The 17,908-nt window shown below is 37.6% G+C and overlaps 1 protein-coding gene across 1 annotated transcript in view; it reads right to left on the minus strand.

Moving 5' to 3' along the window:
* Nucleotides 1–17,908, minus strand: part of LOC121083564 (protocadherin-9-like) — a 393,954-nt gene that overhangs the window by 241,205 nt on the left and 134,841 nt on the right. The window contains exon 2 of the mRNA XM_040584116.1: nt 8,048–8,123. Coding sequence (XP_040440050.1) covers nt 8,048–8,123 — 76 coding nt within the window. The remainder of the gene's footprint in view (nt 1–8,047; nt 8,124–17,908) is intronic.

The raw sequence follows: 17,908 nt of genomic DNA on the forward strand, positions 1-17,908 counted from the left end.
AGATAAACTGATTTTTTAAAAAATTGTGATTTAAAGGATTTATGTTTTTCTTGTCGTGAATATTTAACTTGACACTACTATGTCATTTATCTGTAAGATACTGCAACATTCAAAATACTACAAAGAACAAATGAATTTATTACAGATCTGAGGTGATCTGAGCACTGTATCTAAACTACGGACACCAAACATCCAGTTTATCAGTTTATCAAATGAAAGATGAAAAGTTGACTCAAAGTCAGTAATCATCAGAATAGTGTTTCCTCTGCCACTGAAGATTATTAAATCAAGGAATCATTCTGAAACATATGTTGTAGATACCAGCAGAAGATACACACTTTGTTATAAGATACAGGTAAAATTTCTGACCTGTGTTACGCAGGAGGCTGTAGTAGTCAACAGCCCCTTGGGCCGCAAACACCTGTGCACTCATGGAAATCAAAGACTTCCTGTTGACAAAGGCTGGTACAGTCTCACAGCCAGCAGCTCGGCACAGGCTAGGTTTCAGGCTGGGAATACAACAGCCACTTTAACACCCTGGTGGGTCAACCCTGGCTACTGCGAGGCACCCACCAAGCCGCTCTATCACTTCCCCTCCTCAGCAAGACTGGAGAAGATAAAAAAGCTCATGGGCTGAGATAAGGACAGGGAGATCACTCGCCAGTTACTACCACTGGCAGAACTGATTCAACCTGGGGAAAATTAATGTAATTTATTGCAAATTAAAAATAAAGTAGGATTGTGAGAAACATGAAAAACAAACCTAAAAACAACCTCCCACCACCTCGTCCTTCGCAGCCCCAATTTCACTCCTTCACCCCCTACTCTTCTGACCCCCGTTCCCCTACCCGACCCCATCTTGCCGAGTGGTGCAGGTAGACAGAGAATGGGAGCTCCAGACAGTTGGTAACATTTTGTCTCTGCTGCTGCTTCCTCATCACACTGTTCCCCCGCTACAGCGTGGGACCCTTCCAAAGAATACAGTCCTTTACTGGCTGTTCCAGCATTGGTCCCTTCCACAGGGTGCAGGCCTTCAGGAAGAGCCTGCCCCACTGTGGGTCCCCCATGGGGTCACAAGTCCTAGGAGCAAACCTGCTCCTGTGCGGGCTCTTCACAGGCTGCCAGCTTCCCCCAGGGCACACCTTATCTGCTCCAGCGTGGGGTTCTTCATGGGCTGCAGGGGACACCATGGTCCTCTCCACAGGCTGCAGAGGAATCTCCTCTGGTGCCTGGAACACCTTGTCCACACCTTCTTCTTCAATGACCTCGGTGTCTGCAGGGTTGTTTCTCTCACATTTTTCTTACTCCTCTCTCCCAGATGCTGTGCAACTCTGGGCAGCAGTGGGTCTGTTTTGGAGGCAGCAGGAACTGGCTCTGTCTAACGCAAGGCCATCCTCTGGTCTCTTCTCACAGAAGCACCCCTGCTACCCCTTCCCTTCCAGCCTTGCCATGTAAACCCAATGCAAACACCAAGTGAAATAAATCACTGGGGAAGCTTGATTTAAGAAAACCTGTGTGAAATTCTATGCACTGTGCTATGGCAGAGGTTTGACTAGATAATGATAATGCTTTAAAACTTAAAAAAACCTATGAAACTCTGCAGTAGATTTGGGCTTACTGTGATAAGAAGAAAAGTCTTCTGAGAAGATAACTCTTACTGATAGGAGAAAATAACTCTTTATCAATCCCTTAAATAAGTCTTTTGTTTTAGCTTGCACCACTGACAAAAGCACCTGTGGTTTTAAACACTCCTACGTATCATCAGCAATGGCAGTCACAAGCACCAGGTTCTGCCTGATGTGCAACCTTCCCCCTCCTTTAATCCTCTAAACCTTCTAAATTTTTCTTACAAGTCTGAATAGTCCCCGTGACCCATCCAGCCTTTTCAACTCACTGCTAGGGACCTGCAATTTCTCATCTTGGATGGCAGCAGCAGCTAGAAAGTTCAGACACATTAGGTGTTCATCTTAGAGAAGCAATAGAAGAAGTTCCCCTCTCACTACCCATTCAATGGCTATGCCATCCTGATTTACACTCCAATTAGCTTTGGTGCATGGGGGGAAAGAGAGTAAAGAGGAACAGATGTAACAGTGGCTTTTCTAAACCAAGACAATTTTGAAATCCTCACTGTAATGAGGCAGCAAAAAGACACAAAGAGATAGCAATACCTCTTATGCCTCTCAGATTTTATTTATCTTTTTAAAGAAATAAGTGCATGGGCTAAGACTGAATTCAGACTTCAGACTATTTTATAGCTTTTTGGTAGGTTAATTCACCAACTTGACTCCAGTTTTTCTTACTCCTACTTGCCGGTAGCTAAATGTGACAGTGTTAGATTCTGTGTGAGGTATGAACTTGTGTTTAATGAAATGGAGGAAATGACTCAAAGGCAAATGTTCCTATTTTAGTTCACATAGAGCCTCATATTATGAAAACATAGGAATAACTATGGACAGTGATTTATCTAGAGCTAAGCATTAACAGAGCAACATTTCTTCTTACACCACAGGATGTTCAGCCATGGACTGTAATATTGCCAAGTAAGACAAGAAACTTTTGAGGCAGCAAAATGAAAAGCAGAATTAAGTAGAGGGTATGCCTGCAAGGTTAAACCATCATCACCCACTGGGTGTAATGATAGTGACACTGTAAAACCAAAGCTCTTTGCATGAAAGGCTTAGCTTCTCCACATGGGACTCTATCATATGACCAAGTGCAATACAAGACAGTCGTGCCATTACTCTGAATTTTAATCATAATTAAACCACTGCCATGGAGATATTCCTGCTTATTACTGGAATTACAGTGAGATTTAATACCCTTGACATCACTTGACTAAACCACCATAGTATTAGGTTTATTAAAATGTGGGAACTCATGTATTTATCAGCCACATTCAACCATAAAACTTTCAATGTACTGGAAATAAAAAAGCTATCCACAAACATTATTATTGATTGACAGCATTATAACAGCACTTCCAAAAATACGGAATTGCTTTGGAATTTGTAATTAATAACTTAAGACATAATATTCTACTTAATTTGAAGGTCATCCTTTTTACTAAGTAAAAAAGATGACCTTCAAAACAGTGTTTTTCTTGCAACTTTTTCCACAGCTCCCTGTTATAAAGCTATTACTTTGTGTTATGTATCATATATTGATACTACTTATTAATCAGGTGTAGAAATTAGGCAAGCATTTACTTTAGCTTCATAAACATGTATCAGAAGACATAAATATTATATTTCTGTCTGGTTTTAAACTGTTGGAATTATTGCACAGATTCATCCATAGTTTATAGTAGGCTTTCTCCCTTAAGCAGTTCTAACACTCCACTAAATATATGCTATTCCTCTTTATCTCTTTGAAGAAAAATGAATCACAACCACAGCTTGCAGCTATCAAAATGTGATTTATCAAGCATTTTCATGAGAGTGCATTTTCCCCCTTTTTTACACTAGGAGGCATGTTTTTCCTTCATACAGTTCTGTTGCACAGCTCGGCCGCATGAAACCCTTAGAAACATTAACAATTCTAATCTAAATTAAAGCCCTTGACAACCTTTACTAAACCACAGTGAAAAAAGAATTCTTCACTAATAAAGTGAGGTTAGTTTTGTTTTGTTTTGTTTGTTTTTTTACGCCAAGGAAAAACACACTTACAGTAATGAAAAATAACAAACTGAACCTGGCTGCTGGCAAACAATAACAGTTTTCTTTTCAGTGAAGAAATAATTCACATTAAAATGCATCCGACAGCTGCACACTTTCAATGTAACTGATGGTAAAGATTATGTTTCTTTTAAAAGTGCGCTTCCTGATATGCACATTTAAAACCATTAAAAAGCAGGATTTTTGGTAATAGGAGAGTCTATAAAGTCATACCAGCAAATACAATTCTACAGTGGTTTGGTTTTTTTCTAGATCCTAAAGAAACTTTATGTTTTTAAAATTCTTATATGACATACTAAAAGGTAAAGAACTTTAATCAGCTGACTGATCTTTGGAATATCTTCCTTTAATTTTTATAGGAAGTGTAATATACACCCTCCAAATGCAAAAGCTAATTTTCATTTGAAGAATATGTGAAGTCAGTGTTCCAAACAGGAAAGCACAGTTCAGATTATTCAAAACCATCAGTTTCCAAGAAATTATAGAACCTCCTTTTTGGCACCTGCCTTGTTTTGGTTTGTTGGTTGTTTGTTGGTTTTTTTTTACAGACTCTCAACACGATAATATTTACAATCTTTCTCTTCTGTTTGTCATCATGGTGAACAAACAATGTAACCATGTAATGTCCAGCTGCTAACCTTTCCTCTTGACCCATGCTTTTGGAAAAGTTGTGGTCAGCAAGGCAAAGCTAAAGGTTGTTAATCACTGCGTTTAAATCCAATAAAATGTTGTAACGTACACAAGACTGGCCTTACAAATCAATATTGTATGCAAAATTAGATCATCACAACCATGACTCTTGAATAATGAGACTTCCTGTAGTAAACTTTAATTAGTTGTTGTTATCATCATTTAATAATGCATAACAAAACCACAGTGCTGGTGTCACTCTGTAATGTTATGTTGTTTTTAAACACAGTTAATTGTTGCTCACTGATTGAAGAATTCCTATAAAGCATATCAGGGTGCAAATAAGACAAAGGTGAAATATAACCAAGTTACAACTGGCTAACTGGTTAACAAAGTTAACAACTGGTTGACATCGTGGTCCTCTGACAATCAGTTAATACTGATCAATCAACAATGGTGAAATGGAAAAGGTATCTTAGTGAACTGAATGAAATGCTCAAGTTAAAAGACTACAAAGAAGACAGGCTTGAGTGATACAAACCAAATATGGACTATGCACATCATTATAAAAGTTCTTACACATTTTATTTTTTACTTCATATTTCTGTCTTGTTGTCTTTCTCTCATAACCACAGCGACAATGTGTGGCTGACAACACCAGTGTTTGGTACTTCTCTTCAGTTTCCCCCAGTGAGAGAGATTGCTGTTTCAAGATTAGCTAGATGAATGTATTCTCCCTGTGTATGTTTCTTTCATTAAATTATGTAATTGTGGCTCTTCTGTCTCTGTAGTAGCTAATGATTGCAAGAAAATACAGCAATACCTTTGTGTAATAAGTTATCAAGAGTTTTAGCACTTTTTTTTCCCCCACCCTCCCCTATTTCAGGTTTTGAAGACCTGGGACTTAGTCACTCTTCAAATACAATTAAAATAGCAACATACTAATATTGATAAATTTATTTTTATTCACATAACTTCACAGTGTACAGTAATAAACCACACAACTCACTGAGCATTAAAGCTATTAACCAAAATTGCTCTCACTATGAGGCAAGGACTTTACTATCAAGCTTAACGTCATATTCCCATGAGCTGAAGCAAACTTTTACTTAGAATGAACTTCAATAAAAATACAGTGGGACCAATCTGTATTTATTGTGTGGGTTTTATTTCTGGAGATCATTAGGAAATATTCCCATAAGCACTTCTCCTCTTCAGCTGGAGCATTTAAAATAAAAACAAAATACTGTTCTGAAACATTTATCATCCAAAACTGGCAGCAGTACAGGTACATGCTTAGTCTCCACTAAGACTTCTTCCTTACTTTATAGCTGCATCTTTTACCTCAGCATCCACCAAGTTTTTTCATGAACATCAATCCCTTAAACAGCCACTGAAATAAAACTACCACCACTCTTAGATACAGCTATTTAACATGTTGCTGCAATATACTAGAAATTCAGTTTAGAAGTGTCAAAAACCACAGTGTTGAAATTATACTACATCAGTTATTTTAACCATGAACATATGTAAATACCAACACAGTAATTTTGTCCAATCACCAGCTAACATTTTTCTCTTCCGAAAATTGCTGCAGGATCTTCAATAACTATAAATTGCTTTAAAATCCTTTTCACATCACGTCCAAAAACTTGTGCTTCCAATAGCAAAATAACTTTTGACACAATGCCTAGGCAATAGCTCAACACTGAAACAGATATAAAAGTCAAATCCATGGAATGGCAGCATCAGTCCCTTACTGGCTTGGATTTTCCTAGGATGACTTCTGTCACAGTAATGACTATATCATTCCCTTCTTAGTTTGTAACATTCAGTGAGGTATGGAATGCAGTACTTCAATGTCTGTCCTAATTCAGTCTGATAAAAGATGAAACACCTATACTTCAGTACTTCACTAATCATCAGTACAGCTTGACACTTCGATTTTCATAAATCTGCCATGAATCTAGCTTCCCCAAACCTAAACCAGGTGTAACCACAGACATAGTAAAACTTTACCTATAGCTTCCAAGAACTGTTATTCTCTCTGACTTCTATTATTCTCTGGATTAGGGATGATCAATCGTAATAAATATACTATGTTTTTACAATGTGCTTAACAAAATCTCTAAAAACATATTTTTAATAACTTGGTATAAAGTTTACCAAACTCATTTTCCCTAAGTCTCCTGGGGGACTTTTATGTCACATTTTGAAGAGATGTGGAATTCAGAGTCAGTGAAGCCAATGTGACAGCGCCAACACACAATGCTGCCTTAAAACTCCTCTCTGATCTTGTTAAATCTTTCACAGGTCTCATATGTGGTCAGAGAATTAACAGGATAATTCCACTTAAGCTCCTCGCTCGCTTAAGCGGACACACATTCTAGCTCCAGAGTCAATTCATTCACAGTTACTTTCTTTTATAGTTCTTTGTATTTCTACAGATTTAGGGTTTAAGATCATAGTTTCAACAACATTTCTGTTTTGGTAAGAAAATAAAATGCAGGTGTCATATACAGGAAAAGAAAAAAAAATAAAAGATGAAAAGGGAATAGGAAACCAGAATATAACTCTGAGACAGTAAAGCATTTCAAATTGTTTCTTCATAGAGTTTCACCCAACACACCCTCTCGGTTTTCCCATAAAAATCACAAGAAAAATGTTTCGAAGGTCAATATCCCACAGTTCTCATTCACATCTGCCATAATTTAAATGTCATAAATCAGATCTAGCTCTGCCCAAATGAGAACATGGACATTAATATTGTTCATCAGATCACAAGGCCACCTTGTCTCCTGGTTTGTACAGGCCCAGTGACAATTTCATCATCTACACAAAAGGGAGCAATGCCAAAGGGAGAAACTAATTTTTATTTTTTTACTCATGAGATGCAAGAGAACTCAAGTTCAATTACCTTCCAAAAGCACACATAAGACTTTTAACCTCTGTCTCCACATTCTGGACAGAAAACAAAAGGCTTAAGGGCAGTGTTACTGCCCCCTGACTGTTTTCAGTACGTTCATGTCCCCAGTTTCCACTGCCAAAGTACTAGCCAAGAGTATTGGCTAACATCTCACTTCATTTTTTAGTACTGACTATCACAGAACAATAATGTAAATGTATTATGGAGAAGGAAAGAAAAAGAAAGGCATAAATTCCCAACTCAGACCAACTGCACATACTTATTATTTGTATGAAAACATATATCTGACAGTTCCAAAATACAGCCCATCACGCCATTCCAACCTAACAAAGAAACACTGTTTCTTGCTGTTAGAAAGGGGAATTGTAGGTGTTACATAAATTTGGATTCTTTAAATTTTTCAGTGTTTCACTGATTTACTGGTTTCTGTGTTATTCTAACAGATAGTGCAACTTCCATATCCTTGCTCTTTAAATGTGTTCAGAATGACTTTCCTAAAACAAAATCCAACGTTAAATAGCAACAGCACTGCAAGCATCAAGAAAAGCGTGCTACTTTGTAGGACTTCCTTCTCCCCAGCTGGTCTCACTTACTGTGCAATTAGTGTGGAGCTGGTTTTTTTCTATAGTCAAATTACAACATGAGGTACTTCAGGCAAACTACATTATTTCCTACAAAACATTACAAGATAACATGACCAAATATTCCTGCACATGCTTAAAAACATCTCAACCATTGCAAAGCTCAAAGGGATGAAAAGGAAAGTAACCAGGTTACCAAAGCAACTCAGATAAGCAGACCACTGACAGTGACTCACCCGAGTTGGGGTCTGAGTTGCCATCAGCTTCAGTCCTCTTGTCTGGTGAAGCCTGGTCGTAGAATTCGTCCTGCGGCTGAACCAGAGGGAGAGGGTGTGAGATCAGGGTTCCACCACCCACCGGCTCGTGGTCTCCCAGACCACTGTCACTGCAGCTTTCCTGGGAGCCATCGGGGAGGTGAAATGTAACACGGCGCTGGGACTACAAAGAAGAGCACAGGACACACTGATTAGTGCTCTTCTTTTCTGTTCTCCTGATTTTTTATTTTTTTTTAAACTTTTGACATACAAATAGATTCCTGGCAATGCTTACGATGCAATTGTTATTATGTTTGCTTGGGTTTGTTTTTTGTTTTTGTTTTTGTTTTTTCTTGTGGCTTGCTTTTAGAGCAACCCAGGGACGATGGCAGGCAGGAGAACCAAATTTCAAAGCACATGCTCATCTGTGAAGCAAGTTTCTTGTAAGAAAGTGATCAGTAGACAGTTAGGTATATTCCTCATAATTTTGACAGTGTAAACTATAAAAACTCTCTCTGACAAGCAGAAGCTGTTGCAAACTATGTTATGGAAAGCAAATGACATCAGAAAATGTAGTAAGTATATATTTCTGAGGTTAAAACCTGTACTATTATATAGTTCATATCGAAAAAAAAAACCTCCGCCAACTTAAACAAACCAATAAAAATGGTTGTCATTTTCCCGGAATAGAAGGATATATAAATACATATCTATTAGGATATTTAATTGATATCAATTATCTAACTAATAAGGATATTTAAGATTGATAATATATCTGTGAAATCACAGTGGTCAAGAAAGAATCACAGAATGCAATGAGGGAACAAGCCATTATAATTCTGGTAAGAGAAATAAAAATAAACAGCACATATTTGTTCAAAACAACACAGTGAATGAGAGCCAGAAACACAAATTTTCCTGAACTTCTTAAAAAAAACCTAACCCACAGTTATATGAAAAGAAAAAAAAAAAATCTGCAGTGTACAATTGGATTAATTAACCATTATTGATTTTTAATCTCTCATCTGGAGAAATAACTCAGCTTTGTGGATTGTTACCACAGAATGATACAGTGATTCCCCATGAGCTCCAGAGCACTGCTGCAAATTGTTTTGCAACCGTGACTATGGGATTCATGAAAGGGGTATTACAGGTCTTCATGGATCAAAATACTGCATTTTTGAAGCACTAGAAACAACTAGTTCAAGAGTATCTCAAGAGAGTGTTTAAATTAAGCACATCTTCCCACAAAAATGAGTTTCAGCAGCAGGGAGCCTGAGTGATCTGGTTAGCTAGATTGGTTTAGAATAAAGAAGACATTCACAAAGTTTGCATTAAGCTTAATAACTGTTTAGTGGTTACTTTCTTATCAGTATTAGCCATCTGAAAGTTAAGTATTCAAGATTCCTACAGAGTCAGTAGATAAAGGAATATCAGGAAGCTACCACAACAGGTATCTTGCACTAGTTACCAATTTTTAACTAGTTAAAATCAGGTGTCTGGTATCCATCCCAAATCCAAGTTTTCCTGAAGTTAATGGAGAAAGCATCAGGCCCTGACTCTCTTTTAGCTCTGACTCTCCTTTTTCACACTTTTTTTTTTTTTTTTAATTGAGGAAAACCTCAAGTTAACAGTACTAACTGTACGTTTGCTTATTAAAAACTATTTGTTAATGTTAATTGCTACCATTTTATATGATGATCAATATCCCCTACCAGGTTACTTTTTATTCATCTCCCTTGGGTGGACATAGATAGTTGATTAAGTCAATTTTGGATTACTGTTAATTCAGTATAGAAATAAATGTAATACTATTTGCTCTTGGCTGTGATTTTGTAATTAGCATTTTACTTTTAAGTTCCTTTTCTAGCTTTAGGATTAGAATCCAGCTGTAGCAAACCCAAATAGATCCTCTGAGTCCTTGGGTTGTGTTCGTTTACATCAGCAGAGGACTTAACTCTATATACTCTTATTAAGCAAACATTCATGTCACACTTTGTTACTCTCTCTTACAACTTTTTCATTCTGGAATTGCCACCCTGAACAACTGTTTTTTTGTTTTGTTTTTTTTTTTTCTTTAATTGCTAGCAGGATCTTTCCCTTCAATATGAAAAAAAAAAAAAAATATATATATAGAGCTAACCAGACAGTTTAAAATCTTCTCTTTCTGCATTTATTTTCAGTAACCCAAATTTAGAAGTCTGTTTTTTTGAAGTAGGAATTTATGTCACTTAGCAAAATCAGTAAGAGGCACAGGAAAAGGAGATTACTTTCATTTTTTTAAACTAAAATATGACTCCATTAGAAAATATGAATGACTGAGAAAATAAAACCTTAAAGTAAGGCAGGAGATGAAAGTTTAAGATTCTGCAAAATAATCAAACCCCTGTAATTAATTAACCACCTAAATAAACAGAAAAATACATCATTACCAAAATGGCCAGTTTAATGAGTTACATAGTGAAAACACTGGTCTTGGGTAACAAAAGCTCCTTATAGTAGACTAAATCTGCTCTGACTATACTGACAGGAACCAGTCAGCCAGTGAAATGGCACAGGCCTAACACTAATACTGGCAACTTTTCAGCTCGTAGTGCTATACATTTTTAAATCCATGCCTTAAATGATAAAGAAAAAAATATATCAGTTTGGCTTTCTGAGCCTCCCATTGAGGACCCCACAAATCATAAGTGATTATAAAAAAATCTGAAGGTCACATAAACAGTGATCCAGTTCCAGAGATGATGAACAGGCAGCATGCAGTCCGTCTCGAAACTTTAGTAAGCTGTACCATCAAAACAACGAGGGGGAAAACCCTCTGCAAAGAGACACTCAACACAAATGTTTAAGCTTAGGCACGTCATGTTCATTGCTAGGGAAGGCTGTCACTCAACATACTGAGAGCTTATGACAGTATTAAGTAATGTGGTATGTGTCACCTCCTCCAACTGCGTGGTCCACAACCCTCCTGCCTGGCTGCTGGTGCCTATCCAGTGCCCGGGGACCTGGGGTCTCTGACCCGCCTGAGAGACATGTCTGCCACTTCCCCTTCGCACTGGCAAAGCTGCTGCAGTACCGAGGCTGTGTGTATCCCACAGACAGGCACAGACACACACAGACACATATGGGACATGGACATGGACACAGCCGGTCACACAGATGGCCTCAGACAAGGCAGTGCCCCCAGCAGCCCCCACGTTCAGGTCTCACACCAGACACAGGCACAGGCAGCCACGTCCCCTCCTCCTCTGGGGCTGGCAGAGGCAGAAGGTCACCAGTGCAGCGCACACCCCACACTCTCCAGGTTCACAAGCACACGCACATTCATGGATCCCCTGAGAACCAGCACAGCCCCTCTGCCTGCCAGGCACCCCTGCGCCCCCTTACCCACCCCACGTGTCCCCAAATCACCAGCTGGCCCAGGGGGTGCTCACTGCACACGTGCAGCACTCACACACTCGTCCCACACACACCTCGTGCTCCTGGGTCTCCTCAAATACCTGCACAGGCCCTCTGGCTACCTGACGGCCCTATCCAGACCCAGGGCCTCCTACTCCATCTGGTCCAGCCTGGAATGCCAGCGAACCCACACGCACACCCCGTGGGCACCTGGTTTGGGGAAGGCACAGACACTCGCTCCCAGAAGATGGCATTTGGCACACAGACTGTGACCCATGGTCCTGATCCAGTGCTGAGCCCCTCACTCCTACACCGATTTTCTTCTCTCTACAGTTGTATCGGGGACTCTTCTTTCAGAAGAACACGCTACAACACGCTTAGACCATGTCTGTATTTATCTGCTCCCTTGTGCAACCAAATGCTGCTTTGAATTCTTTTACCTGAAGACAGAGTCAAGCTTCTCTGAGTAATGAATTTTATAGTGGATACAACACTGGGACTAATGGTAACAAGTAATTACAATTTTAATTAGGCTACAACATATGCAGGATTATACACAGCATGAGGTAAGGTGACGGTTCAGGTTCACAACACCTGGACAAAATTCAAATCTAAAGTTTGTGACATATTCAATCATAAGCCATCACTAGGGGAGGCGAGCAAAATACAGGTTTTCTTCAGGTAATGAAAAACATCCAGTCTTTATTTTTAAACAGGAAATATCACATCACTGTTATGTGAAACATGAAACCAAAAGGAAATTCAGTCAAACCCATATCATTTTCACCTGTGTAAAAGTAATTTCAATAAATAATTCAGAACGATTTGTCTCAATAAGTTTTTGAACCTGGGCCGAGTTTAAAAATCAGGAAAATTGGTTTCAGTTACATGGAATCATTTTTCTTTCAATCACCTATTGCAGCTGATTCTATAAAACGTATCCAGGTAAAGCATGACTTCACACCCACAAAAAAACCAGAGAAGAATTAATTCTGTATCTTAGGTGGTCAAAAAGGATAGCAAACTCTGGTGCTGATAGAAGAACAGTTCGAGCGTAATAGGAACACATTTTTTCTTCAGTTTTCAGACCAGGTGGTCGGTTGGCAAATATTTTTTTAAGTCATAGTAACAACCACAATTATATCAAATCAACCACACATGAAACTGTTCTAGCTGCTTCCTTCCTGCTGTAACAAAACCAAATACGTTCCTAGTACTTTCTAACAATTGTAATTTGGGGAATTACTGAACATAAGTAATAGCTGTGGTACTTGAAAATGTCAATTAAAATATGAACAAGATCTCTTGGGTGGAGGGGAGGAATGGATGGTAGAGGATGGGGGGTATTTCTGATCTTATTGATCAAACACAGAAAAGTAGAAACTGTGCTTGACATAGCATATTGCATTTTTCTTCATTACAATATTTCATCTGGAGATACTGAAAACATTTTACAAGTACATTTCAGTCACAGCTTACCATTTTCCCTTCCTCATATTCTTCTGTCCTGCTTTCCTCACTTCTGTTGTCTTGATATAAGGGATTCAGTGGTGCCCAGTGACAGGACAGCACAGGTATTAATAGGCATAAACTGAAACACAGGAGGTTCTGAACATCAGGAAACACTTTTTTACTGGGAGGGTGACTCAGCACTGGCACAAGTAGTCCAGAGTGGAGTCTCCCTCCTTGGAGATATCCAGAAGCCATCCAGACATGGTCCTGGACAACTGGCTCTAAGTGTCCCTGTTTGATCATAGGGGTCAGGCTAGAGGGCCTCCAGAGGCCCCTTCCAACCCCAACCCTTTTGTGAATCTGTGAATTATAACTGAAAATAAAACTGAGAAATATCTGGAGCTGTTTATTAATATTCCAGTGCTGAAAACGTGATTTTCTACTGAAGTACTTTATTTCTGACAATCCTAGCTGTATAAAATGTATTCTGATACCAGAATTTGTAATTTCATTCCATACAAATCTATTGCTTTGGGAAGTGGCATACAGCATTAAAGATACAATCCTGAAATCCTTATTTAAGCAAAAGAATTGGTAGGAATTGTAACTCAGCACGGATTTGTAGAAAAGGCAGGTCAAAGCCAGTGAGGTTTGGGCACTGCTTACGAGACTAAGCCTTTTGCTGCTGCCTTATTTTCCCAAACCCCCTCATACTGGCAGAAAGTGGGCTTTAAATAGTGTAAGTTATTTTGTTTACCTGAGTGTTCAAAGTCTGAAGTAGAGGAAAGATCATGCCATGTGATACTGAGTGTTTGGAATGTTCTATGGCAGATGAGTTACAAGCTGCGTTGGAAACATATATTTAACGTAGGACGCATAAACACTTGTTTTCAAAACTGTTTGGTGCTTTCCATTGTATACTAGCTTCTAAAATGCATTTTACTTCCAACTATGTGCTTGAATCAAATATTAAGTTACAGAAATCAGCATTAAGAGGATCTTCTGCATGGTGAGATTGTTCTATTCTGAAAAAAACAGATTTTCAAGCTTTGTACAACTATTGTACTGTTTTTACTAATCAGGAATCCAAGAAATAATTATACTATTGTTCCACTGCAGAATACAGGGATAGATTTGGCTACGGATCCTATCCATTGTTACAAAACAAGCTATAATTAAAAAACCCACATTTCTACGTTGGGTTGTTGCAAATTGAATCTGCTGAATTTTAACCAACTGAGCTGTCTTCTGACTTTACAAATTAGGTACTTTAAACAAAATGCCCTGTTCTCCACTCAATATAGTTGTTGCAATTTAAGAGCCTTGATTTCTGTCCTTCATTTTCCAGACAGGCAGAAGTCACCAAAACATCCAACTCACAGCACGTCAAATTAAGAATTACAGAATGGGCCATATGTTTGCATATCATAATATATATTCAAGCATGAGACATATTCAATTGTCTTTCAGATCTTTGATTTCATATACGGAGATTTTGCATCAAAAAAATTCTTTCCCTTCCCTTTCTGAACTATTATGCCATACTTTGTATTAAGATGACAAAGGAATATTATGAAGGAAAACCAAAGACAAAGAAAACATTCTTGGAATATTTTGCTTATGGAAAGATTGCTGATACGGGAGGCTTAAAAGAAAAAACTGAAAGAACAATTTAACTTTAAGGAAGACAAACAGAAGAATCTATACATGACACACTTTACTGAAACTTAAACCCTGCTTATGAACAGAAAAGTCAGAGAATAAATATATGAATATAAAATCAAGTGTAAACAATAGACAAATACTCTAAAAAGACTATGAAATTATAATGACAATGAAGATACTTTTTGTGCACAAATTCAAGAAAATGTAAGGACACAATAAAAAAATGTGCTTCATTGGAGGTCCTTTGTTGAAGATGTCTGTCTGATAAAGTTTGCTCCTCCCAGGATAAAAATAAAAAATCCCGGTTCATGTACTAAAACGTGGATATATTATTTTTTATGAGATCAAAACCGTAAATAGAAGCTGTTATTTAGGAAAACCAGACTAATAACAGCTTCAGAGGGGAAGATAAAAGATGTGTTGGACACCACCAAGCTTTAAAATAAAATTTTGACAAACTGTAGTTTAAACCCTTGTTTTCTCTAAGATAAATCACATTTTTCTCTTAAATTCCTATGCTGGAAGCACAAACAGTACTTGTTCTAATGTGGCAAGAGCATGATGTGGGACAAGGAGATTCTTTTTAAACTAAAATACAACAGGAAACTTACACAAAAAATATCTGCACTTGTATTTGCTCCACAGAAAGAACTGTCAAGGTCTTTGAATTAATATATGGTTGCTGTATTAGACTGTTTTATAAATAAAGGTTTATTATATATTTTTTCTCTTCTGATTCAATTAATGAAAGACCCTATAACCTATAATCTACCTTCTCTTTTCCAAATCAGAAAAATGAACGAAGATCTATTTTTGGACTTTAACCTCCGAAAGACTGTAGTTGTAGTGTATCTCGCAGGAAGGCCACAAAGTGCCTCAAATAGTGCGTCATATAATTTGGCTCAGTGATCACTTACAAACACCTTCTTTCATTTTCACTTAAGCTTAGAAAAGAATATGAATCTGAGATAAAATCATTCTACTTTCTTAGCGAAAGCCATTCTTACTTCTCCCAGATATTCTTGGCTGAACTCTGTGTTATGTAAAAATTGTGCAGTAGGTCCCTGCAATTTGCTAAGAGAAATAGGATTAATTTTTTCAGCTGCATCTAAACTAAACTCCCCTGTGCAGTCCCTGTGGCCATCCTTATTCAGGAATGCTACTGGCATCACAGGGTAATCCATTCTCCATGCCCATCTTGGTATCTTACCCACAGAACCAAGATAATGGAGATAGATAAGGTCTCCACCAATCTTTCAGGCTAAACTAAGAAAGAAAAAAGAAAAAGGAATTCATACTGCATCTTCATACCATGCTACCCATATAAATTGCTGAAGTGGTTAGGTATTTACTTGTTTTTTCCCCCTAAGGTAACAATGTTGGTATTGATCTCAGAATGTAAATTGTAGTTATACTAGTCAATCATTTGATTTCTTCTGCTCAATATTGCAGTACTAAAATTTCATAGAAATCAGTAAATTGCACTGGAATATTAAAAGAAAGCATAAATATAATTACATATTTTATCTCTTGCTGCTTAGGCTGCAGAGAACCGGCCTTTTCTTCAGGGTGAAAAATACTAGCAATTACAGTCTGAACACTGACTGGGGAGGAAATGTCTGCTTCATGGTCCCGAGCACATTTAAACGTGGGGAATGAACAGCCACTCTGGCTGGGGAGTTGTTTTAGTTCTGCAGAGACAGTGAATGAAGACAGACCTGTTGTCAAACCCTATGGTTTCAGTCATCTTTTGAGGTAATAACACTTTCTTCCTTTGTTTATGTAGTGATGTTCTTTCATTTTTTACCATGAAACTACAGTCTTCATGACACAAATTCTTCCTGAGTTTTGTTGCATTTTATTTATTTATTTATTTATTTATTAAATCAGAACACTAAAGTCTGTCAAACCTTTAACTGAAGACACCAAACACAGGAATATAGTTTTACCTTCCCAATTTCCACTTAGAAGGCAAATACCCCTTTTCCTAATAAGCACTGTATCCATCTACAATCATCTTTACTGCAAGGTAAATTTGACCTAACAGGAAAGCTGAATGTTACAATTTAATCTGGTCTAAATCACAGTATTACCTTGCTCAACTTGGGAGTCTGGTAAAATACTAATACATTTTCAACATTTTACGTTATAGCCTCCATCCTCCAAAATTATTTGTATGAGACTCAGGAAATCAGTTCTAAGCCTACAATTATGCAAATTAATCTCTCAGATGCATGGCAAGGCAAGTGGGGGGGGGGGGGGGGGGGGGGGGGAGAAATGGAAACTGCTGTACACAATAAAAACCAAAACAGCCAGGTGTGCTACCAGTAGACCAAGCTACTGTTCAGAAACATTATTCACCCAAATGGCTACATGTTAGTAAACCACACTTTACTATATTTGTTACATATTTCTTACCAGAAATTCTGTGGCAAATAACTATAATAACTTTGTAGATATCTATTAAAAAATAGTGTTGTATCTAGGACAGTTTTCTAAACACATTTGTAAGTTAATGGAGAAAGAGAGGCAGCTCTAGTGAACATTCATGCCATCCAAAAAAATAAGAGATTGTAAAATAACAGTAAAATGCCTGTTTGAGCTGTCCGTTCTCAGGCTTGGACTACAGATGACTAGTTAAACGTAAGACACGTATTAGAAGAATTAAGACAAATTAGTTCCTTTGATAATTCTATTATTATACTCCTCAATAGTACAGCAACATGAAATTCAAAGTTTTCAAATGTAAATGCTCAAAGCTAACCTACCAGTAAGAAGAGGTAGATCTTGAACAACATTCGTAACTATTTAGGCATCTGACTTTAGACATTCAACACCTGAAATTTTAACTGTCATTAAGTATTTAGGATACAAGAACCTAAATAAACAGACCTCACTGACAAAAAGATATTACATTGACTTATCTGTTGCTCTGGCACATTTTGTATGAAGAAATTTGTTTTACAACGTGCAAAGAACTCACATATAAACAATTCAGTTGTAACAGAGTTATACTTCATGTGATCTTTAGTAATTTAAAGACTTCAGTGATCTTCAATTTATTTGTTTAGTTTGATTTTGGTGATGAGCTTCTAGCAAGACAGATAATGCACATTACAAGTGCACTCAATTGAAGAAGCATTGCAGAAGCACTGTACCAATTATAACAATACCAGCATAACTTCTCTACACTCTGAGAACTTTTAAATTAGTAAAAGCATGTGTTGTTCAATAATGTATATGAACTACTAAAATGTAGAAAACAGCTGTTGCTGAAATTTTACAAGTTTAATTATAATAATAAATTTGCCCTGATTTACATTCTCT

This window comes from Falco naumanni, chromosome 2, assembly GCF_017639655.2.
Source record: "Falco naumanni isolate bFalNau1 chromosome 2, bFalNau1.pat, whole genome shotgun sequence".
Taxonomy (NCBI): Eukaryota; Metazoa; Chordata; class Aves; order Falconiformes; family Falconidae; genus Falco; species Falco naumanni.